Here is a 27,246-nt window from a genome sequence, read left to right on the forward strand (position 1 = left end):
CTATCAATGTGAAAAATGCGCTATTTGCAACGAATATTTTCTTTGCAGTGATTGTCAAGATGACACGAAAAATTGCTTGTTTTGATTGGCGCAAAAGAAACTGTTAAATTTCAATAATGTGCCAAGAAAAGAAAAATAATGCAGAGTGCTTTTGAAAGACTACACGAATTAAATTTGAAGAAAATTCATTTTGAGGCCGATTACGGAAATGATGATAGAAATAACAAATCAGATAAGAATGAACAGTACTCACAAATAACAATGTAAATGTTGCTGAATGCCCTATGTGTAAAAATAAACAAGAACGCAAAGATCATTTGTAAAAACAAAACTAGCTCAGCATTTTAGGTAACTTATAATAATATAAAAAACATCAAAGTAATTTCGCATAAAAAAATCTTCCTCGTTTGCCCCTCTTTTGAAAGATTAAGTAATTAATTCTCTTTTGATACTGTCAGCACAGTTGTTTTGTCAAACTTAAGACAACCAACTTGTATTTCATGAAATGTAATGTATGAGTAAAAAGAGTACAATTTAACCAATTTCTTATTAAAATAACTGTTATTATATCAAATAGGAAGAGAAACACGCTAATGTAAAATTTATGATTAGATCAAAAAAGCAATTTTAGATTATATTAAATTTTGAATAAACTAGCGATTTCAAGGGTAATCAAACCCTTACTCCTCTGCTTTAGCTGCAGAAAAAAAAAAACTGATATATGTATATTCAAAACTTCGCCAAACCTAAGTTTTCCCCCTCCCTAACTTTAAAAAGCAGTTAAAGTCTTTAATTCGGACCTCAAAGCTAAAAACTTTCTGCGCATGCGTAAACGCATATGCATTTACGCATGCGCGTTTAATGTATAACGGACGGTATAAGCTAGGCTAAAATTATCTAATTATCTATTTCAGTTAATGTTGCAGATTGCGTTGTTCCTTAATCTTCCAATTGGATCCGGCTTATTATTTTCTGCAGACTGTTAGAGCAATTTTATAAAAAGTAAGCTTGAACTTTCGATTATGTCAAAAGAGTTTCCGATTCTGGAGCTGCCAAAGGATCTACAAAGCGAAAGCATGTTTCAATGTCCATCAGACAAAAAGTGGAATTTCTGCAAAAAATGGATAAAAGCATGAAGAAAGTGACAGAGAGGTGATTTGTTTCTCTAACCATTCCGAAATCTGTTTCATGCTGCTCTGCGGGGAGGGGGGACGTCGCGGCGCGCAATGAACTGGAAGTTGATCTGTAAGCACTATGGCAGATGTTTTTATTTTATTGGACTTAATAATTCCTTACTGAATGTAATGTTTCATCTTGATGTACTGCGATATGATTTAAATCAGTTTCCTCGTCATTATAAATATCCCGAATACACATTAAATAGTTTTCTGGTTACAATTTTCTAATTTCGAGTATGCGTAATGTATGCTTTACGCATGCGCGTGTTGAAAGAAATGTTTAATAAAGTAAACAAATAAATATTAAGCTTTTTTTTTTTTTTGTAAATTTTGATACCCTTTAGATCATAATTGCTCTTTATTTCATAAATTACGGTTTCATATTTTTAATTGTATAATTTCTGCATGCCATCTTACCAGATTTAAACTGATGATCTATGCTCCGGAATCGCCGAAGTCCCGACGAGTCCGGATTAAAGACTTTGTACTGTATTATAGTTATCTTTAGAGAGTAATAGAATTCTTCCACTCAGTATGCAGATGAAGAAAAAATAATGAATGTCATAGAATGCCATTATTTCATGGTATTTTATTAAATATATTATAGTTATATTTAATATGGTTATTTCATATATATTCCGCGTTACTCCTTATTTCATGAAACATTTTAATAATTTACAACAGTATTTATGAACCTTTTTTGCCCCATGCACCTCTTTCATCACTGCTAAAAGATCATACCTCCCTCCTTTCCAAAACTTGAAAAATACATTTATTTAGACTTAGATTGTCTTCTAACGTTACGCCCCCCCCCCCGAAAAAAAAAAAAAAAAAACTTTCTCCTACTAAAACTATGAAATCCCTCCTAGGGGAGAATTTTCCCTTGGTTGAGAACCCTTATGTTAGAGCATCCATTTTCAATCTGCAGCCCACATTTAACCTGGTTGACTTATACTTGCGACTTGAAACTAAATTTATTTATATTTCTTACAAACAAAAATTCAGGATTTTAAAAACTAAATTCTGCAAAATATCCAGTGCTCCTTGATTTATAAAGAATAGAACATTGCATATAGATTTAAAAACTGAAACTATCAAAATATACGTTTCCAAAACTGCTCAAAATTTTTACTGCAGTATTTAACATTATCAAAGCACTATAATTTCACTTCAAAATCACAAACCACCACAAGAAAAGCACAGGATACCCAGGTAATAGTAACAATTAGAATTACGATAGGGCGGCATTCTAACGTTTTTCACACAAAGAAAAATTTAAATGTTTTTAGAGGACATCCCACTGCTTTTACACCTCACTCTCACTACTTGCAACGTAGCAGAGTGTCTACTTCCTTAAACCTCAAAGAAGTATATGCTATTATATAAAATATTTTTAAATTCCACGTGCCAATTTGTTGCCATTTGTCTAAGCGTAAAATATGAATCGTTTTTAAAACTTAATCTGCCTGCTGTTGTATAATAAACTAGCAATTTAAAAGCAATTCTTTACATGTTTTGTCAAGTACCAGCTTGACCTATGAAATTACACTAGCTGGATTTATTATCATTATGTATATTTTTCCTTTTTATAGTAACTAGTTTAGGCGGCTGGCCACGCCAGCGAATAAGTTAGTTGGAAAATGAAACGGACTACAAATGTGTTTAGACGTAAAAATGAGATTAATAGCCCTTCTGTGCTAAGAAATACATGGTAACACTTAACGCTGAATTGAGTAGTATGGCGTACCACCAAGCTACACATGCGTAACACTTCTGTAATTATTTTGGAGGGTTTATTTTTAAGCATTTGGAGAATAATGCCTGTTATGGATTGTATAGGGAACTATAGCATCTGAATCGTCTCTATTAACAATTATGGCTTTGTTATTTAAAAATTTATTATAGGCTAAATTTTAATGATGATTTTTCCTAAGTAATAAAAGAGAACTTTAAACAACCTCTAAATTTCCAGTATGGCTGTTGCAACACTTCGCATTTCCAATTTCATTCTTTTTCACGTTAACATTTCCGACTTTTTACACGCTCCGGCATAGTTCACGCACCTAAGTTTTAACCTGCACACTTCGGATAAGTGAGTAAATTGGCAGTTATGAAACCTCTGTTCATCTAGTAAAAGAGTACCGGAATATTAAATTACACAAATGTAGAAATATCATAAAAGTTTCCCACTCCTAGCTTGTTAGCCAGTTGGACACGGGGACCTTGGTTTTAAAGCGGTGCATTCTATTAAAATATATATATATATAAGTAGTATTTTAATCGCGCAGGAGGAATCGGTACTTTTAACTTGTCATGGCTAGACATGGCTAAGTGGACCGGCATACAGATGACGATAACAAAACTGGGTTTTGACGAATCACCAATCTTTATTTTCACAAATATAAAATCATCTTGGTAGACATTCATTCAATCATAGTTAGATACGATACTTTTTATTTACACTGGTTTTAAAAGTAAGACGTAGGTATCTTAGACTGGGAAGCAAAGCATCGCGAATGCTGCATGGCGGAAGCTAGGAAAGGGAATGGCATAGTTTTTTGCAATGCAGTACTTATACCAAGTAGATGCATAAGTATATATCTAATCTGTGATTGGTTAATGTTGAGTTGTAGTTTCATTTTTTAAGCAGTATCATGTAACATGGAAAAATCTCGAATTTGGGAGAACATGAAATCTAGAAAGGTTAATTTTGAGGTCGCCAATTATTTCTTAGCACAGCCATCGTATTTCTTTATAACATACAGATATATATATATATATATATATTACTTTAAAGTTAAGAGTTTCTCAGTAATTTTATCAATCGAACAATCTACATGCAGACCTCTTAGTGCAACTGGTATTTCCGACTTGGGGAAAATTACATAGTGCTCGATATGCTTCTCAGCCAGATATCTGGACATAATTTTGTGGGAGTTTTCATTTTTTGGTATGACCTTTAAGAAATTTACCAATGACATGCCCTATAAAATCAGTTTTAATATCAACCTTAAGAATTTTGATAAGGTCTAAAAGTTTCACCTCAGGTGTGACCATAGATTAAAAGGATTATATAAGCGATTTGACGCAAAAATGAAGTTCGAGATTAATAAATAGCCTTTCTAGGATAACACTCAGGAATTCTAAAGATATGCTGTTTTAAAAAAATTTCTGATTTTACGGTTGAATTTTGTGTAGTTTAAGTGCAGAGAAAGTGTTGTTTAATAATAAAATTAAAAAGACAAAAAGAAGTTGTGTCAGCAGGAGTGAATCCAAGAGCAGAGACAAACTGCGAGCTTAATAAAAGCATAAAAAATGTTAATAAACCTGGCGCTACGTTAAAATCTATATCCTTTCAGATTTTTTTTCTTTTTCAGGGGGTTCTCCATTTTATATAAATAAGCAGATAATCTGAAAGCTCCATTTTACATTCCATATTATGCTAAATCTGTAATTACTGAATATATATTCCTTTGCTAATGAAAATATTTCGTCAAATAATAGTTACCTAAAGCACTTTTTTTAAATTAATTTTGCTATGAAAACTCGAAAGTTCATAATCTTACCATATTAAGTTCATAATACTAAAATTAAATTTAATACTTGAATTTGCATTGAGTATTCTTCAAATTTAATAAATACATATATACACAAAATATTTTTAAACTGTTTATTTCAGACTTTTAAGGGCACTTTTTAAACATTTTTAAATGAAAAACTAACACCTCTTGTGCTCTTCAATTTGCAATGTTACTTAAAAAATATTTCTATTTTTTTAATAGAACTATGACTCTAAAGTATTAAATCTTCATGAGAATATGAATAATTTACTTTTAGTATTTGAAAACAAACCATTAAGTGAAAATTCTTTTGGCATACCATTTGTAACAAAATTATAAATTATTAGAAATCACATAAGAATATCATTTTAGAAAAAAGAATTCAATCTTGAATTATTTTAATTTATATTATAACTCTTCCTTCAAGGCAAGCTGGAAATGCCATCAAATATCCCAAATTTTGAAATTAAATATCTCAACTTTTTTTTATTTATTTTTGGAGTATAAAATTTTGCTAGTTATGCTAGCTGGGACTGGCTTGCAATTTGTATAAAATTGCTTTATTTAAATTCCAAAACATGAATATTAGCATCAAAAGATTTTTGTGAGTGGAAGTATATATCTACAACAAACAGTTGTGAAAATAAAGGCCAGGTAAGGACTTTAGCAGATACGGTGTATATCATGTACTACCTATGGGTTATGACTTCTTCGAGGTAAAACCTGGTTATTATATGCATGCGATACAGATTACAAACCTGTATTTAAGCTAAGACCATTTGCTCTTCTTTTTTAAAAGGTATATGTATATATGTAGTCAGGATGTTTCAAAATTAACAGAAGAAACTTTAAAAAATAAAACACACTTTTTATCTTAGAGAATGCATGGTCGTACATTAAGTGAAGTGCTGGAGGACACTTCCCTCCAAATACACATTGTCTTGTGCAATACAAAAACACAAAACACAAGGTACTTTAACACGTGCATATAAAAGAAGTGTCTTTTTGTTTTTTAATGTGTACTATCACTAATCTTTTTTATTTGTATTTTGCTTATATGTGGTTCCTGGTTATAGCAAGAAGTTTCTTTTCAACTGCAAACTTTTATATTTCAATGTTTTTAATTTATAGTGTCTCTGGAAGACACGGTTAATTCTCTCGAACCATTCAAATACTTTTTGGTTAACAGACAATACTTCTTTACTTCACTCTTCATACTGCCCAATCAGCCCCAGATTTAATTATTGCACTAGCCTTTATGGACCTTATTTTTGCTGAGCTAGACATGTCCCACTCAGCTAAATATTCATGGACTAAGTCATCAGGTTCACGCACTGTAAATTAATTTGAAAAAAGATTATTTTTTTTTGTTTGTTAATTAAGAATCATGTTTCTTGTTCTTAATACAAGACTTAGGTTTCTAGTCTGTAATATAACTTTATGATACTAACAAACTCTTGCATTGTTCAAAATTACAAAACATTTGTTTGCATAGTACATTATAAGTTTTCAACCATTATCTGTGGCAGCTTTCTCTATTTTGAGGATGCCATTTAAGTGTATTTAAATTTTGCCAAGGTGCCATTTTGAGTTTAGCCCATAAGGGTTTGACTGATGAATGCACATATTGATTTAATTTGCATTTCCCTGATTTAAGATTAGTTTCCTGTATTTGTTCATTTTCAAGTTTGGATATAGGTTAGATATGTATAGATATGCATTTCTACATACAATTTCCATCACAAAGATATAAAATCCATCTGCTTTTATTATATTTTGAACAGAGTTGGTTTGCTCAGGTACTATGGAAAACCTCTCATCTTCTAGTTAGTTTTTTTACAATAGTTTTCGATATTTGCAACATTTTGTGCCAACTCATTATACAAAAATTAAATTTGATACTTGAATTTTCTTCGAGTATTCTTCAAATTCTTGAGTATTCACCTTTTAAATATTTTAAAATGAAAAACTAACACCTACCATAAAAAAATTCATTGGAAATAAATATGTGTTTGAAGATATTGTAAATTTATAACACATTCAATTTAAAAAAAGGTACCTTAAAAAGTTATTAAATAAATATTTTGAGCTTCAATTTTGCACAAATAAGTGCATGTATAAATAAAGTTAACAGAAAATGGAAAATGTATTATTATTATTTTATTTACAAGTTAGCAAGCAGAAAATAAAAACATGTAACTATTTCTTTTTGTTTTTCTTAGCCTTTTTAACACGACCAAGCTTAAGCTTGGCTTTGTGTTTCTTAATTGCTCGTTGGTTCATCCAAATAGGGTAGTTTCCATGTTCATTTCTTAATAATCTAGGATGGTACTTAGAACCAGGATTATCTACTTCCATGGTACCTGGAAGGTTATATATAAGAATAAATAAATAAATTTTTATTTTAAAATAGTATGCAAATTAATAAAAGCACTGAATTCTAAATACAGAAATACTACAGAAATTGTACATAGAATATTTTAACCAATTATAAAAAGCAAAATAACTCAAAGCATATAATTTTTGTGAAGATGAGAAATCTAGGTGGTAAGGCATTCTGGGGAAAAGTAAATGAAAATTTGAATAAAATTCATAACTTAATTTTTAAATATTAACTTAAGGGAGAAGTTTACTGCAAGTTTTAATATTTTTACAAAAATTAATCAATTATGAAATCAAATAAATGTAGCATAATAAATTTTATTCATGTAAAAACATTATTTTGAGAGAACATGGGGAGGGGATTGAAATTGGACAGGCTAAATTCTTAGAATTTTAATATTTATTATAAAATTATTTTAAACACTTATTATAAAAACTGTTATTTACTTACTGGATATGGCATTTTCTTCGGAATTACTGAGAGAAACATTTGATTCTTTTTCTGCCACACCTATAATTATGCTTTACATTAATGCAAATAAAACGGTTTTTTATATAAATAATACACTATATGTATTTCAGATTAAACATATTAATGACTAAAAGTTTTGATAATCTCTCCAATTCTGTGATAGTAAAATGCAGATGTCTCTGAAAATTTCTGGTCAACATTTGGCTTTGACAATTATAAAAAAAAAAGGGACATTCAGAATAAATAAAGCCCCAGATTGATTTTGTCATTTAAAAAGATGACATGAATTATCCTAGGATTGCCTAGCTGTTTTTTTTCCTATTATTTTATTATGCAATTAGGCAAAAGATCAAGCAACTAAACCAGGGGACCAACCAGAAAATGATGTAGTCTTAAAAAAAAAAAAAAAAAAAAAAAAAAACTTTCAGAAATTGAGGATCAAGACAGACAGGCTAAACTTCATTAAGTTGAAACATTTTTGATATGTTGAAATTAATTAATGAATACAGAAAACTATACACTCCGAAGGAGCTCTCTGCATAAAAAGTAATTTTATCTCATTTATTTCCCTACAGAGATTAAATATTAATAAATATTTAGCATTCACACGCATTATTATTTTGAAATTTTTCATGACTGAAATTCGGTGACTTTTCATTTTATCACAAAGGCTACATAAGAAACTCGAAGTTAGCCAGTTTTTATTAGAATTGTTCTTGATTTGTTCTGATTAAATTCATTTTAGCTCTAAACAAATTATTATCCATAACACCTTAAGATTATGCTTTCCATAGAAAATATGATCTGATTCTTACAAAAAGTGTTCTTAAGTATTACAGTTTTCATGATTCTGTCTTTATATATATATATATATATATATATATATATATATATATATAAAGGTATCTTTCTTCCCATAAACAGTCCATATCCATTTGCAAAATAATCATCAAAATCCCCATATGCACTAAAATTTCAAAAGGACAAAAATGCCCTTTCTAGCAATTAACAGTTCACAATGAAATGTGAATGAAACTGCTATTTTTTTAAAAAATAAATACGATAAAAACCCACATATTTTTTATAAATACAAAATGTTACAGAATTAATATTTTAAAAAATCAGAATATAATTACCATCTTGAACTGTTTCATTGAGTTCTTTATTCAGTTTTGTAAGACCACCTTTAGGAATAACTGAAATAATTTTTAAATTAGAGTACTATAAAATATGAAAAAAAAAAAAAACTAGTAATAATAGACAGACATTGGTAAACATATAGATATTGATAACACGAAATGTGAAACACTATTCAGCATCTGGGAAGGGAAACAATTAAGAATTAGCCAGATAATCTTTACAAAAATTTTCATTGCCGAAGTCCCGACGAGTCTGGATTACAGACTTTGTACTGTATATATATATATATATATATATATATATATATATATATATATATAGGGGTACACATTTACTTTTTTGGTTCAGGTAACAAAATATCTTGGTACGGCTCTGGAAGTATGGTATGTCAGTTTAACACCATTACATTAAAATTACACAGAGATGTACCAAAAAATAAATTTCATACACAATTTTTAAAAATATTCTTAAGTAAATAATATTTCAAAATACTAAAAAAGTGTCTTTGTGGAAAAACAAAAAATAAATTAAATGAAATTTCAAACCATAAATTTCTTGTAACATTATTTATCAAACTTTCAAAACATTAACCCTCTGAAATTTACTAATCCTTTCTGAGACAGACTATCAGCAATACTAAAAAAAATTCAATGTAATATTCAACTGCATTTTATTATCATTATTAACCTGCATAAAGCTACTTTCCTCAAGGACCAGCAATATCTTTAATAACTTTTAGCTGTGTTTTTAAGCTTAAAACTTCTATTTTTTAATCTGTAACCATTATAAGTAAGGATTAAGATTTATGAAATTTAAAAATAAAATAAAAATATGCAGAAATTTATTGAAATGCCAAATTTCAAATAAACTCAGTTAACTGTAATCAAATCATCAAGCACAAAAATAAACTGCTTTTGATGCTATTTGATTATACCAGCTACACAGATTTGAAGAGTTAATAAATATAACCATGATAAATACAAAATTAATAATTAAAAGAAAGCTATTTCAAAGCAAGCATATATGATAAATTATACGACACTAAATAGACAGGCTTTGACAGTTGGCAGGTAAATTTTAAATCATCACCACTGACTGCTGACTCCTCTAACAATACCATCTTCACAGAAAATCAAATTGTTGAAAGTTACAGGTGGTTGTCTTTGAAAGGATTTATTGTGTTTCACTGTAACCTTTACAAGTTCAAAGTTCAGTCTGCTGTATTAAGTAATCAATAATTTAGTTTTTGCTATGTTAGTGATATAGCAATTTTTCTGAGTATTTATCACTTTGAAGCAATGAATTTTCAACTGCACTAATTCAGCAATTTAAGGATCAAACTGGCAATATCCATTCCTGCATTACAGAAAATTCATAGGATTATCATCCTCCTTGGTCTAATTTTATTTGTTAGCTTTATTCATAAAATTTGCTGTTGCCTAAAACTGCAATTAATGTTCATGTTCTGCTCTTCTTTCAGCCTGGTTAAAGAATTCTTTATGAATCTTAACATAAATGGCTGTTAGCATATGGTTATATTCAATATAAGAAATTAGCAAAGTCCTATAAAATACATACATATAATATTAAATACAGTCAAAAGTCGTTAATTCGGACACCCATAATCCGGACCTCAAAGCTAAAAACTTTCTGCGCATGCGCCGCGTTGGCACATGTGCACATGCGTTTTACGCGTGCGTGTAAGACCTTGACTACTGAGCATATGCGTGTGCGCAAGTGCAGAATACGTTTTTGCCTGCACGTTGAATGTATAACGGACGGTGTAAGCTAAAATTATCTAATTATCTATTTCAGTTAATGTTAATGATTGCGTTGTTCCTTAATCTTCGAATTGGATCCCGCTTATTATTTTTTGCAGACTGTAAGAGCAATTTTATAAAAGCAAACTTGAACTTTCGATTACGTCAAATAGAATTTCCGATGCTGGAACTTCCAAAGGATCTACAAAACGAAAGTATGTTTTGATGTCCAACAAACAAAAAGTGGAATTGCTGCAAAAAATGGATAAAGACATGAAGAATGTGACAGAGAGGTTAGTGAAAACGAAAAAATTTCGATTGACAAGTTAGTCGGTATTCTCGGCACAGCAATTAACGGGACTTGAACAGCGGAACTTTGTAACTGAACAAGAAATTATGTCTTTTTATAGAATTAAAGAGAAAGTATTATCACATAAAATGAAGCAACTTAAACAACTTACATTAAGAGAAATGTTTAATGAAGTAAACAAATAAATATTAAGCTTTTTTTTTTTTTTTTTTTTTTTTTTTTTTGTAAATTTTGATACCCTTTAGATCATAATTGTTCTTTATTTCATAAATTACAGTTTCATATTTTTAATTTTAGAATTTCTGCATGCCATCTTACGAGATTTAAACTGATGATCTATAATCCGGAAAAATCGATAATCCGGAATCGCCGAAGTCCCGACGAGTCCGGATTAACAACTTTTGACTGTAGTTTTATTTGGTAATGAATATTTTTATATGTGCACATTTAGTCTTAAAGACTGGGGTAGAATATTTAAATATGGCTATCTGCCTGAGGAAAGGGATGCCTTTATGGAGAACTTTCTAAGGGAACTGATTTGTAGTCATGTCATACATGGGGAAAAGAACCACATATACAAACCATTTGCTTGGAATTGAACATGGGTTAAACTCTTAATCACCTGCCCATTTAGGCTTAGAAACAGAACTACTGCAATAAAATATTTGCATGTCATGGATATAGTTAATTACACCAAAATAAACATACCCTAGAAAAACCTACTTTATCTAACTTTGATAGATATCAAATATAAGCTAATATTGCATATTATGCGGCCATAAGCATTCGAGTAATCCAGATTGCTTGCTCTTTAATACACATGTATTACTATTAAGTCAACTTTTTCATCTTTCAAGAAAAATAAGAAGAGAACATTACACATATTTTAAGAGGATTTGGATTACTTAAATCAAAGATTTAAGAAGATTCATTTGGATTATTAAGATCAGCTTAGAAATACAGTCAAATACCGAAAATCCGCGCTGCCTCTCAAAATATAAACATTTATTTTATAGGTTCCGGAAACCGCAACATGGAGTACGAAATATCGAAGAAAAAATACTTACTCGATAATGATGTCACAATTACCAAATAATAATGAGTCATAACGAAAATACCAAATTATTGACATTATGAGTTTTTTCCCCCTCCAATCTGCATCGAGGTCAAAAAGCAGATGATTAACTCAACTCTTCTTTCAAATTCATGATTCTTGCTGTTGTACTTTCTGAGCTTTGTTATTTCATGAGATTGTTTAGTAATGTCGTTTTTTTTTATCTGGATATTTTGTGGATATATCAAGAATATTTTAAATTTCAGCGCTTTTTAATACAATGACAGATAAGAAACACACTCGTGATTTTACTGCTTGCAACGTTAAAAAACGTAATGAAAAAAGTGTAAATTCTGCTAAAGATGGACGCTTTCAAATTTTTACAGCAACAGTGATTCTAACACCAGAATCCAAAACCGGAAATCTTTACATGAGGAGAAATCGGCAAACCTCGATGCTGTCTTGTATGAGTGGCTCCGGCAGCGGCGGAGTGATGGCATACCTATTTCAAGACTACTCCTGAGAGAAAAGGGGAAGCAGATTAATGCTGATTTAAAAATATAGGAGAATAATGTAAATGAACAATATAATATAATCACTTTATATATGTCTCATAATTATAATTTAATGCATATAATTATTGTATTAATGTATATAATAATTTAATTAAATGTATCTAATATGCCTTATTTATTTTGCACTTTTAGTCTGAATATTATCTTTTCTGTCCTGAAATCCGCAAAATCCTCTGAATTTCTACTGTACTACATACAGCATTTTAAATTTGACTATTTTAAACCATTTGAATTTTTAAAATGCATAAGTAGCCTTTTGGTCATTATTTCCCCTCCACGTTTAGATAAAGGTACTTTGCCTTTATCTGCCTGCAAATCCTGTGCAGCGGAAACCAAGAAATAAGAACAAAAATAAATATCATCAAAGAAGGTGTTAAGACGTCTAGAAACCAGACTTCGCGAATTTCATTTCTCGTGCATCAAAATTGATAAGCTAATTTCTCTCACTCAACTCTGTTTGAAACAAACACATTTTTTTTCTCCAAAATAAATATTACAAGCAAACTGAGGGATTAGCCATGGGAAGCCCCCTCGGTCCCATCCTGGCTGATATCTACATGCATTATTATGAATCAAAATTGTTTGAAACTTTAAACTTCCCAGTATGGTTCCGCTATGTAGACGATACTTTTACCCTGTTTGAAAGTAATAAAGATGATTTAAAAAGAGTTCTTTCAACAATGAATTCTATTGATCCTGCTATTCAGTTTACTTTTGAACTTGAGACTTGCAATTCTCTTCCGTTTCTCGACATTCTGGTCACACGTAACACATCCAACTTCAGTACTACGATTTACCGTAAACCTTTATCATTTTGCCTTCCACCACACTTTAAATCATATCATCCGACTAAACAAAAGTTAGCTTCATTTTATTCTTATGTTTTCCGTGCTCTTCAAGTTTGCTCCTCCAAACTATCCCTTGATGAAGAACTAAATTATTTAAAAGCAATAGCTATTAACAGGGGCTTTTCACCCAATCAAGCAGCTAAAAAATTCTCATCTCAACACACTAAAAGGCACACTCTTGTTTTAGGAGATTATAAAAATTCTGTTGTCATTCCCTTCTTTCCATCAATTAGCTACAAAGTTGCACATATTTTGCAGAAATTTAACTTTCGGGTCGTTTATTCTCCCATCAATAAAATTCCGAGTTCCATACTCAAGGACTCCATTCCGGATATGAATTCCTGTGGTATTTATACGATTCCTTGCCAGTGTGGTTTAATTTACATTGGCCAAACTAAGAGAGCCTTAAAATTTCGCGTCAAGGAACATGAGGCATATGTTAGAAAAAAGGAAGTCTTCTGTTGCCCAACATTTTTGGTCCGAAAATCACACTTTCAATTTTTCTGCTGCCAAAATTATTCAAAAAACAGCTTCCATTGGAGAACTGGATTTTCTAGAGGCATTTCACATTCATGAAAATCTTTCTGTTCTAGTTAACGATCCTAATTCCAATCCATCTTTGCCTTTGGCCTTTAAAGAAATTATGTTTTAGTTCTGGTTTCATCAACAGATGGTACCACTAGCTTATTTTTTGTCCAGGCTTTCTTATCTTATCTAATTATTATATCCTATCTCTTTCATTTGTGCTTTGGCAGCTGAGGATGGTGGTTCGGTAAAACCATCGAAACTAGTCCTACAAAGAAAATATAGTGCTGATTTTTGTTGTTTGACTTCTGAATTAGGTGTAGTTATGTTCATGGCTGCCAGTTTCGTAACTTCTATCAAGGCAGTTGCAATAATATCAGAGTATCTCCTAACCTGTTCATGATAAGCATTTATATTTTAACCATGATTTTAAATTAGCATTAAAAAATAAAATATGCTAAAAAAACCCAATTAATATTAAATTAAAGAGAAAATATGAGGATATATAATATATCATAATATAAGGAATTTTTAAGCAACTAATATGTACTAACCATTGCATATGTCTTTCATGTCAACGTCTTTATTCTCAGCAGCTTCAATTATACTTTTCAATTGCTTCAGCTCTTTGACTCCATACCTCTCTCTCTTGATAGCACGCATCTTCCTTTTCCATTTACTCCTTAAACTCTTTGCCATGGTTATTTAATACTGCAAACAAATTGTAATAATTCAGATACAGAAACAAAAAGTATTTTAATTTCATTGTCACAGCATCATAATATCAAAACAAGGCCATATTTCAATTAATGAATACATGATAAGCACATTAATTTGAGCATTAATAATGGTTAAAAACAAAAATTTATTTAGGATTAAAAGAAAAGACTTACTGCCCATAAAATCAATTCCAAATACGGCTAGGGTCTTCCAATTATTCAATTTTTTAAATTTTAAACATATATATACTTAACACAGCAAATTTTTAAAAAGACCGAATATTAAAAAATGTTACATTTCTCAAGCTATAAAAAATTTATTCCCCCTTGCTCTAAACAGCATTTTTTTTTTTAATAATTTTATTTATATTCTGCATAAATTTTACTTAGCCTTCAGGATATTTAGAGACACAAATGAATTCCTCCCCCCTTTGGCTGAATAAATTTCTATGAACTTAAAGAACATGAAAATGCAAAGTTCAGTGTCAAGAAACTGGATTTCACAATTCTCTGCATTTTAGAGTTAAAAAAAAAAAAAAAAAAAAGAAACCTCACATAGTCCAGCTTTGATCAATATGCATTCTCTACAGTTCAGTTTGAAAATATTAAAATAATAAAAAAAAATATTGAATAAGATAAAAATAAGTTCTAAAAAAATTAGTGCACAGAATTATTTTTAATATATAAACCAGTTCTCCACTTTTACACAGCTAAGTCTATTTCCATGCAGTTTTAGTCACGTCACATAATATATATAACAGTTTTTTCTGGGGTTCTTCATATACGTATGTATCTATGCTTGGGCCATTTGGTTTTGAGCTTTGCGAGCTAATGCTGAAAGAGGTAGGAAAAGCACTGAAGAGAAATACAGTCAAAAGTCGTTAATCCGGACTCGTCGGGACTTCGGCGATTCCGGATTATCGATTTTTCCAGATTATAGATCATCAGTTTAAATCTCGTAAGATGGCATGCAGAAATTCTAAAATTAAAAATATGAAACCGTAATTTATGAAATAAAGAACAATTATGATCTAAAGGGTATCAAAATTTGCAAAAAGAAAAAGCTTAATATTTATTTGTTTACTTTATTAAACATTTCTTTTAATGTAAGTTGTTTAAGTTTTGCTTCGTTTCATGCGATAATACTTTCTCTTTAATTCTATTAAACAGACATAATTTCTTGTTCAGTTACAAAGTTCCGCTGTTCAAGTCCTATAATTGCTGTGTCAAGAACACCGACTAATTTGTCAATCGAAATTTTTTCGCTTTCAATAACCTCTGTTAATTTTTTTCGCTATCGGAAGCGAATTATAATGACCAGGAACTTGTTTTAAATCATATCGGACATATCAAGACGGAGCATATCGAGATGAAATACTACATTTGGTAAGGAATTATAAGCCAAATAAAAACATCTGCGCTGAAGATAAGGATAGTGCTGACAAATCAACTTCCAATTCATTACGCGCCCGCCGCGCCGAATTGAATCCCCCCTGCCGAGCAGCGTGAAATTGATAAACAGATTTCGGATTTCAAAACATACTTTCGCTTTAGATCCTTTACATATAAACAAATATATATCGGAAATTCTATTTGATATAATCGAAAGTTTAAGCTTACTTTTATAAAATTGCTCTTACGGTCTACAAAAAATAATAAGCCGGATCCAATCGAAAATTAAGGAACAACGCAATCATCAACATTAACTGAAATAGATAATTAGATAATTTTTGCTTATACGTTCATTATACATAAAACGCGCACGCGAAAACGTATTCTGCACTTGCGCACACTGATATGCGCAGTCGTAAAAGGTCTTAAGCGCACGCGTAAATGCCTATGCGCATGTGTCAACGCGGCACATGCGCAGAGAGTTTTTAGTTTTGATGTCCAGATTATAGATCATTCCGAATTATGGGTGTCCGAATTAACGACTTTTGACTGTATTCTACACTGACTTTTAACTGGATTTAGCAACAACACCTATAACTACAAATTTAGTAGTATCTGTGCCTACAACTGTTCTTAAATGTGAAGTGTATGAAAGACACCACTCTCGTTGCAGTTCGGTGTGATTGTAACTGCTGCTCTTACAACCATTTTAAGATTTTGCTCTAAAATGCTCAAATGTCCCCCAAAACGTATTTTCTTGATTACAATTACTAAACTGTCCCATTTATTCTATACCTGGCTATCTTTTCTTCTAATAAACATGCTCAACCACTTGATCATATTTTAGGATGTACACATAATTATTTAACACTAGAATGGCGGTAGGGGTCATTTTGACCCCTGAACACTTTTGATTGTTGATTACTTTTGTTTTATTGGAAGAAATCGTTTGGAATTTTCTGACTTTTCCTAAATAAATAACAAATATTTTTATAAAAAATTTCAGCATTCTAGGTTTGTTAGTTTTTGAGGTTGATCTTTACAATATGGTAACTGGTAGTTTGGCGACATTTTGGAGGCGATAAAGGTTACTACCTGGGACTTTGGTAATAATGTGAGCAGTACTCAGTTCCGATTACGCATTATTTTGTGTGAGGGAAATGAGAGATCATGGGCTATGTCATGTGATATTAATGGATGAATTACAGTTCTTGAATCGGAAAAGGGGGGAAATCGGGAAAAAATCTGGAAATTTTGTATTTGGTTTATTCTGTGTTGTGTGAAACAGTGTTCGTGAATTTTTGGATCCCATGGCCGTAACTAAAGAAAAGTTTATCGGACACGTAATCAAGATTCTGAAGAAGATTAGGTAAGTTAGTATTTTTAATTATTTGAGGATATTATTTTTATGCATTGTTCTAAATGTAAGGTGGAAGTAAAGGAATTTGGTATTATTGGGAAAATTGTTATCAGCAATGATTTAGTTTAAAGTAATTAGGATTGTAAGGTAATTTTTATTAATTTAATGTATGTGCTCATTTATATTTTAAGTAGTTTTTGAATTTAATTATATTTTAATTAAATGATAGTTAGTTTGTGAATTTTATGTTTGTAGGAATTTGGTATACGTTTCAGTTGAAGTAAACGTGCATGGAAATAATTTAAATATCTGACACTAAGTATTTGTAATGGTTGCGGTATGAATTCGTTGGTGACGTTTATAATATAATAGATGATTTAGAGGTAAAAGTTTTTGGATATTTTATTTATTTTATATGTGGAAATGTTCATATTTGGAAAGGGTAAATACTTTTTCGCGATCAGGTAATTTCATATATGTTCTTTTTACCGGGTTTAAAGATTGAGAAAATTGTCATGTATTTTCGTGAAATTTTTCTAATTTATGAGAAAAAGCAGTGTACATGGATATAGTGAAGAGTGTGCGCAATGCCATTTTTGTGCAATTCTGGGATGTTTTTTTAAGTAAAAATAAGTCGACGTGTACATGGCTTAGTGATATTTTAATTAAATGATAGTTATTTTGTGAATTTTATGTTTGTAGCAATTTGGTATACGTTTAAGTAAACGTGCATGGAAATAATTTAAATATCTGACACTAAGTATTTGTAATGCTTGCGGTATGAATTCGTTGGTGACATGTATAATGTAATAGATGATTTAGAGGTAAAAGTTTTCGGATATTTTATTTATTTTATATGTGGAAATGTTCATATTTGGAAAGGGTAAATACTTTTTCGCTATCAGGTAATTTCATATATGTTCTTTTTACCGGGTTTAAAGATTGAGAAAATTGTCATGTATTTTCGTGAAATTTTTCTAATTTATGAGAAAATGCAGTGTACATGGATATAGTGAAGAGTGTGCGCAATGCCATTTTTGTGCAATTCTGGGATGTTTTTTTAAGTAAAAATAAGTCGGCGTGTACATGGTTTATGTGTATGTGTTATTTTGAAAAACGCATAAGGAGTATGGTATTGCGCACTTTTTCCCAATTTTGCAGTGAATATTTGTCATGATTAAGCAGTTTTGTTAGATAAAATTTCTAGCATAAGTGTAATTCGGCTAGTAGATTGTTGGAAGAAGTGTTCAGTAGATAAAAAGAAAAGAAACACGTCTTTACTTCGTGAAGACAAAATGGCGGCGGGGAAAAAAAAATAGAGGGTTGCTGTAGGAGAGTTGGTCGCCAAATTTTCGCCAAAAAAACGCCAAGTTACCATAATGTAAAGATCAACCTTTTTTGAAATATTGGCAGTATTCCTAGAATGGCAGACGGGGATCATTTTGGCCCCTTTACTTTTATCCCTCTTTCTGCTCAAGGCATTGACAAATAACCCATGAAAAACATTCAATGATAAGGATTTTTCGATTGCATTCATACTATCTCCCAGAGGGATAAAAACCTGAGTGGTCTCACTACTTTGTAATGTCTTCATAATTTGTTGTTCCTTTGTTTGCAATTATCTATTCATTTGAGGAAAATACTGCAAGAAAGGTAGATGCAGGGTTTTTCATGCTTATATTTCTTTTCAGAAATAGTTTATTTTACAGATGTATTTTCCCATTTGTTAGTTCAGCTTACTTACTGCAGGTGATAACAGTTAGGACAGATGTTTTCTTGGTAATCCCAAATCAGTATTTCAATACATATGAATTCTGCTGTCAGGTTCATTATCACCTTTCCTTTACGCCAGGAGTGGTGACTTTGTCCATGTACACATCAATCATTTTCACTTAGAAAATCAAAGGAGCACCAAATTCTTCTTACTCTTGTAAAAACACCAAACAAAACGCGCCACATAAGTGGGTGAAAAACACAGATATCCACAATTCATCAAGAAAATAAGATTGAAAAAATATAAAACGACATATGGACTATGAATATAGAGAAAGCTAAAAATATTCAAGAAACACTTACCTTTATACCGATGTAAATTTCTTCATTGTAAACAACGTGTAGTAGAACTGTTGCCAACGTACTAAAAACCTAATGTGTATATTTGGTTCATAGTAACAGTGGCTGGAGAGCTGCATCCTTGCTTACAAGGTATGTACACATTTTTTTTTTTTTTTAATATGAATTACATTTGAAACAGAAATCATATATTAAACTAAGTATTCGAAAAATCTAGAGCAAACACAAATAGAATTTTCAATTTGAAACATAAAATTAAGAAAATGAAGGAACGCAATTCATCCTAAATCAGACAAGCAGGTTCGGACCTTGGGTTGGATTTATGTATAAGCTACAAAGGCTATAACTTAGGGTTACAGCACAAGCTATAACCTAAAAAAATTGTCCCATATCTCATATAAAAAAGTGTCACATATCTCAAATGGCTTAGAGTCTCACTGCTTAAATCTGGCCTTATCTATGCAAATAAATTTCAATGCATGTGTACGGATATACGTGTCCGAAACAAATGTAAGCCACTGTGGATAATGAAACAGAGTAAATTATGTAGAATTGAGATACAAAACTGTATCACTGACTGTTAGAACTTCTCTGAGAATGTGTTGAAAGATCAAAATGCTTGCAACTAAACTTCGTGAACGACAACTTCGTTCGTAGTACATTTATGATTATATAGTAGAGTGTATTACAGAAGAATGATGATAAACTTAATATAATTATGTCATAAATAATATAATTATGTCATAAACTTAATATAATTATGTCATTCCTATCAACTTTCTCGTGATTAAACTTTATCCCATTTTTTTCATGCCAATGTTCTGTGTTTGTCTCTAGAAAATATGCCAAGTCTTGCTAATAATTAAAGTAACGAGCAACACTACTATCCGCGATTCCAGCGCTCTGATACGCCATCTAGTGGCTAAAAGGTGGAAACATTAAAGCTCGGTATTTACGTTTGACAATGCTACCTAGTTTGTGAGGCGTGTTGTGATCGAAAAGTACAGTCGGTCACAAAAGTATTCGAACACCGGTACCCTATCAGAAAATGACAAGATGGCGTTTTTTTTTTCTCTTTCTCTCTGTGTGTCGTGTTATTCCACCCTAGGTTTTCTTCTCCCCCCCATCTTGGAAAAAACTGGAAAAAATTGGTTACGATCTCTTTTTGAATGGGGAGATGCCATTTTGAGAAAAAGCTGACGACCCTATCTTGGAGAATGAACATGACCGCTCTACACACCCTTTTACTCTCTCTCTCTCTCTCTTTGAATTGGGAAGCCATTTTGGGAAAAAGCAGACGACCCTATCTTGGAGAATGGAAATGAACGCCTCTCCCTCTCTCTTTGAAATGGAAAGCCATTTTGGGACCCTCTATTCTTGGGGAGGGAGAAAACTGAAGTCTGTATTTCGCTGTCTCTGAATGCGGGAAGCCCTTTTGGGAAAAGCGGACCCTCTTCTTCTGATCTTGGAGAACTGGAAATGAACGCTCTACACGATCTCTCTTTGAATTCAGAAGGTATTTTGGGACCTTCTAATGTTGGAAAACTGAAATGAACGCTCTACACCTTCTCTCTCTCTTTCTCTGAAATGGGTAGCCATTTGAAAACTCCCTAACTTTGGAAAAAAACAGAAATGAACGCTCTACACCATCTCTCTTTGAAAATGGGGGGGGTGTCATTTTGAGACCTCCCTCCCCTAAACTTGAAAAAAAAACTGAAATGAATGCTCTACACTTTCTCTCTTTGGACATGGGTAACCCTTTGGGGACCCTCTCCTCTTGGTATATATAAAAAAAGAACTGAAGTGAAGGCTCTACACAATCTCTCTTGGAATGGGATCCATATTTCGGGAAACGTGGATCACCTCATGCTGGAAAACTGAAGTGAACCACCAAGATTGGACTCTATATAATATTTTTTTTTAATTGACATCATGACCCTCCTCCCATTTGTTATTAAAAAAATTGTTTTTTTTGTTTTGGTTTTTATCCCATTTCCGATGTGATTTCAGAAATGCAATTCCATAACAGTTCAATTTCATTCGAGGTTAAATGATCTAAACAGTCTTTGACCCACCCATCCGTATGATTATTTTCTTCTCCTTCCTGTTGCACCAAATTTTGTAAGTCCATATAATCATTCCATACGGGAAGGGCTGTATCCTCACAAGGCTGTCTTGAAACACTTGGAGTCTCTTTGGGATGAGTGGAGGGATCTAGGATATCTGGACCCGGCTGAAATTCTACCTCCATGATTTCTGGACCCGTTGGAACTTGTGAACCCGGCTGTGATTCTGCCTCCATGATTTCTGGACCTGTTGGAACTTGTGGACCCGGCTGACATTCTACCTCTACGATGTCGGGACAGGTTGGAGGAGAAGAAGAAGAAGAAGAGGATACTGGAAGAGGTTCTGTCTGTGAGGAGTCCGAAAGAGGTTGCCTGTTTGAACAAGTCGGGGAAGAAGAAGAAGAAGAAGCTTCTGGATTCTGAAGCGGATCTTGCACGCCAGGTAGGTTCCGGTAAGTCGACCGTTTTTTAAGAGGTAATTTTTTTCTTCCTCCTCATCTTCAATTGTGATGACTTCAATTTCATTCCGTTGCCGGGTCGATTTTGTTTCGGGCCATGACGACGGTTTGGTCCAGCTCCTCTTATCATCTAAGGAAGGGATGGGTAAAGGTGGCGGAGGGTTTTCTTCTTCTTTTTCTTGAAACATCATCGGCGATTGGAAAGAAATATCCTCTTTCAATTGTTTCCAAAGCGAGTACGAGCACCGATCGACGAGAAAGAGACTCTTCTGGGTTGTGACGATGAGATATTGCGTTTTCGGGGGAACGACATAGTTTTGAAAAGGTCTTAGAATATATTTCTTATATTTCATCCTGTCGCTGACTTTAAAACTTCTTTCCTTCAGATTGGGGGACGATGATTCGTAATAGGCGAGAGGAGCGGCTGTGGTTTGAACAATATGAACTTCGTCCTCAGCCGTCGTTCTCACTCCAAACGTAAAATATCGTTTCGTGAGAAAAATATTCTTCCACCGAAAACTCGTGCGCGGATCTGTATATCGCCGGTCTGTTTGAATGGGCCGTCTTAAAGCTCGATCCATCCGATTCCAAGAGAAGGGAGATTCCTCTTTCGTTTGTTGCGATTCGAATAAATTTCTGTATATATTCTGAACGAGCAGGTTGGAGGATTCGACATCTTGGTTGAAAGAAACGATCGCTTGATGAGGTGGTAAATGCGGAATAAATGTCGCACAATGACACGCCAAAAAGATTTTCAAGTTGGAGATTTGCTTTAGCGTCTTCAAATCCTCCCCGTTCGAAATCCGTTGAGTTGGAAAAACGTCTAATAGCGACATGGCTCCCAATGGAAAAGAAATGATCTCGCCCAGTACTCTCGTCTTTTTATATATCTATATAGACACACACAGACACACATAGAGGCTCTATGACGTCCGTTTTATTTGTTTTTTTTTGTTTCTCTCTCTCTTCTTTCCAAGAAATCTTATCTCCATGACCTCTTTTTCTTTTCTTAAAAAGATGAATGTGTGTGGGAATGAGGAAGTGAAAGTAATAATTTAATAAACAAAAAATTATCCAACCATGACCTTCTTTTTTTTTTCAAAGTCACCCTTTCCAATCCAAGGACGTCCAGAGATAGAGGAAGCAGGGAGAGAGGAGGAGGAGGGAAGGGAAGGTCACACTCTCTTTCTCTCTATAAAAAAAAGGGGAGAGCCCCAAAGTCGTATTTTTGTCCAAGTGGATCATGAGGAGGCATCCCCAGCTCACTACGTGTATTCCTTTCAAATATAAATATGTTGATCTTTCCTTTTATATCATCCAAGGAGTCGTTTACCTGAAAGCCTCCGATTTTTCAAAATGTGCGGGTTATTATACCGTGGGGAATTATCAAAAGATGCGGGACGAATTTTTGTCCGACGAAAACGTGTTGATGGCTCGTGACATTCCACCTTTGGATGCACAAATTTTGTTAATGAAACGAGCCAAATATTTTTACACGTCCCACTTTCTAACCGTCTCGCAAATGAATAGGATTATGGATCGTCTTGAGAAGACAAAAGGGATTCTCGTTCATTTTAGTGAATGGTTGCATAAATGTTTGCACGAACCTCTCTCAATCGAGAAGACTGGGAAGAATACCTATTATATTCTTCTCGAGGACTCTCCTCCTTCGTCTCATCATAGAGAGGCCACGACTTTTGAAAAAATCCTCGAGCAAGAAAAAATAGAATGGTGGAACAACTACCCCATCCCTCTCCCCGAGCATCAAGAGGAGCCTGTTCAGAAGAAAAAGAAAAAAACCTTTCCAAAAGCCTATCCTCATCCTCCTCGATAATGATGGGGATGAGGAGAAGCCTGTTCAGATTCCTCTCCGTTTGTCAAAACCCGTCGAGGATGAAAAACCTCTCCCTTCCTCAAAACCCCTTGAGGAAGAGAGACCCCTCGAGAAGGAGAAATCTCTCCCATTGTCAAACCTCCTCGAAGATGAAAAACCTCTCCATTTATCAAGACCCCTCGAGAAGGAGGGACCTCTTTCTTTATCAAACCCCCTCGAAGATGAAAAACCTCTCCATTTATCAAGACCCCTCGAAAATGAGGGACCTCTCGATTTGTCAAAACCCCTCGAGGATAAGGGAACCAAAACTTCTCTCTCTTTCGAAGAGGAGGGACCTCTCAATTTGTCAAGACCCCTCAAGAATAAGGGAACCGAAAATCCTCTCCCTTTCTCAAGACTTCTCGAGGAGGAGGAGGAGGAGGAGAGACCGCTCCATGTCTCAAGACAGGACCCCCTCTATCTCTTGAGGATCCGAGGGAAACGATTCCTATTGAAAAACCATCTATCGACGATCCCCAGAAAAGGTCTTCGGAGGAGATTAGACTTCCATGTAGAAAACGAATCTGCCACAATCATCATCATCATAATGTGGGAAATCATACCGTCCAATGCTGAATGAGAATTGCCCGTTATGACGTCATCAGTATAGCATCACCCAGCGCAGTAAGAATCATCCCAGACAGCGCTGAGACCTGGTCGAGAGTGGAGGGCAGACGTGAGCAGACGGCTCACACGTCTTCAAGAGTTTATAAAAGGACTGTTGGTGCATCATTATGTTAATCCTGCATACCGTTAACTTCATCTTTATATACTTTTTTTATTTACTTTTATTTCTTTCTATTAAATAAACCATTTAAATATTACTTCGTGATCTCATGCTGTGAATCAAGTCAAATTCTACAAAAAAATATGGCGACCAACCGTGCGGCCTCGAATTCCAAAATGTGCGAGTAGTAGAACTGTGCTTTGAACTACTGAGTGAAAGTTATTCGATTTATTGGATTACTCGTATAAAGTGTGGATTACCCAATTGACGACGATCATCTGTCGGGTGAGTACAAAACTTTCTTTCCAATATGAAGTTAGTAGAAATTCCAGAATTGGAAGCAGCTTTAAAGAACAGTAAAAGTTCTGAAATCAAAAGTTTGCATAAGCTTATTTTTAATACTGATGGAGATCGAAATAACCGGAAAAGATTACGTGAATTTTCTGGCTTTATATTTAAACCAGATTCTGAAGAATTTAATAAGAAAATAGATGCTGTGCAGAATAGTTTTACTTTGAATGAGTTAATTAAAATTTGCAATGTACTGTGCATAAATTCAGAAGGTTCAAAAACGGAAGTCGTAACCCGAATTGTCTCTTTCCTATGTGATTTATCTGTATTATTTGAAAATATTTTGCATGAAGAAAATAGTGATATTGAAGATGAAACTATTAATAAATTTTCTGAAGTAATGCTTGATGATAATCAAAGAGACAATCCTGGTTTTAACGAATCTCAAGTAAATAACAGTATGCAGCTTCCAATTCAAGATCATTTTAAACCTCATCTTAGTTTTTCTGATATTGAAAGTATTGTTAATCCTTTTTCTGGTAATGCATATGAAAATGTTGATAAATGGATTGATGAATTTGAAGATGTTATAAACTCTTTGAAATTGAGTGATTTGCATAAATTAGTTTTTGCTAAAAGATCATTAAAAGGTAAAGCGAAACTATTTATTCAGAGTGAACCTAAAGTTAATGATTGGTGTAAGTTAAAAAAGCTTTTGAAATCTGAATATGGTAAAGCTTTTAATTCTGCTGAGTTGCATGAAATGTTATGTAAACGTAAATTAATGCCTAATGAATCTTTAGATGAGTATTTTTTGAAAATGAAAGAAATGTGTTCGCGAGGTAACATTGAAGATGCTTCATTAATTAAATATGTTATTGACGGTATTCCCGATTCTGTGGTTAGGAAAACGATATTATATGGTTGCGAAACAATATCTGAATTTAAACAAAGGCTTAAAATTTATGATAAAATGAGATCGGACAATGATAAGTTTAAAAATCTGAAACCGAAAGTAGACACTCAAGTTAAAGATAGAAGTAAGCTTTCGTCATCAAACCTTAATCAATCTAACGTTAATAAGGTCAAATGTTTTAATTGCCAGGAATTAGGGCATTATTCTAAGCATTGTGTAAACAAATCAAAGGGTGTAAAATGTATAAAATGTAAGAAGTTCGGGCATTATTCAACGGACTGTCCAGATCAGACCGCCGAGACACATCAAGCAGCTTTATTACAACGAATTTGTGACAAGAATAGAATTATGAAGACTGTAGAAATAAATAATCATTTAGTTGATAGTTTAGTTGACACTGGTTCAGATGTAACGATATGCAGCGTAGAGTTATACAAGCAGATTGGTTCTCCTAATTTAAATTGTAGTGATATCACATTAAACGGAATTGAATCAAAACAAACGTACCCTATCGGCTTTTTTATTTCTGATATTTCAATTGATAGTTTTTTACTTCGTACGAAAATTTATGTTGTTAAGTCATTATGTAATCAAATTGTATTAGGTTTGGATGTATTAAATCAGTTTAACTTCTCTTTTACCGAGAATGGCCTTCAAATAATTTCTCATCGGAATAAAAGTAATGTAAACTTGATAACTGCTGAGTCATATCGAAATTCTAACGTTCGTTGCGTTATGGGAAATTTGAATATTGCTATCTCATTGAAGAATGTTTATTATCCTTCGCGATCGTCTGGCGTCTCTGTTAATGTAAACAAAAGTCCCGAAAGCGGAAGTAGCTCGACGTTTAATTACCTTTCACATCTGGTGAATGCTATTTCTGTCAACGAGATTGATTTATCGCATATTTCAAATGCAGAACATAAAGAAAGACTGTGTAATTTAATTAATTCGTACCAGCCTCGGAAAAATAGACAATCTGACTTCAAGATGCAAATAAATTTATGCGATGATATTCCTGTCTGTCAAAATAGAAGATACATGTCTTTCGCGGAACAAAAAATTGTTGACGATCAAATTAAGGAATGGTTGAAAGAGGGCATAATAAAGCCTAGCAATTCTAATTATTCGGCGCCTATTGTTTTGTGTAACAAGCGTAATAATTCGAAACGTTTATGTATAGATTATCGGAAATTGAATAAGAAGATTTTTAAAGACAAATTTCCACTGCCTTTAATTTCGGAAGTACTTGATCGCTTAGAACAGTCAAAAGTCTTCACGACACTAGATTTGAGAAATGGCTTTTTCCATGTAGACATAGACGAAAATTGCACCAAATATACCGCATTTGTAACACATAATGGTATTTACGAATTTCTTAAAGCTCCTTTTGGTTTATGTATTAGTCCAAATGTTTTTCAAAGGTATATTTATTCAGTATTTCGTGACTTGCTAAATGAAGGTGTAGTAATTATTTATATGGATGATATAGTCATACCGGCTAATGATGAAGCTGAATGTTTAGACAAATTAGAAAGAGTATTCAAAACTGCTTCGGAGTATGGAT

General features: G+C 32.7%; 1 protein-coding gene across 1 annotated transcript; it reads right to left on the bottom strand.

The window, feature by feature from the left end:
• Positions 1-6,883: 6,883 nt before the first annotated feature.
• LOC118193194 (protein LLP homolog) lies at positions 6,884-19,503 on the bottom strand. The gene is made up of 5 exons (XM_035364247.2): positions 19,352-19,503; positions 14,359-14,515; positions 8,729-8,788; positions 7,572-7,631; positions 6,884-7,101 (listed from the first exon to the last, which is right to left on the bottom strand). The coding sequence occupies exons 2-5, from the start codon at positions 14,501-14,503 to the stop codon at positions 6,938-6,940; spliced, it is 429 nt and encodes a 142-aa protein (XP_035220138.1). The 5' UTR covers positions 14,504-14,515; positions 19,352-19,503; the 3' UTR covers positions 6,884-6,937.
• Positions 19,504-27,246: the final 7,743 nt, after the last annotated feature.

The sequence above is a fragment of the Stegodyphus dumicola genome, chromosome 6, assembly GCF_044657685.1.
Source record: "Stegodyphus dumicola isolate Sdum_Otavi_A_Nest chromosome 6, ASM4465768v1".
NCBI classification, from domain to species: Eukaryota; Metazoa; Arthropoda; class Arachnida; order Araneae; family Eresidae; genus Stegodyphus; species Stegodyphus dumicola.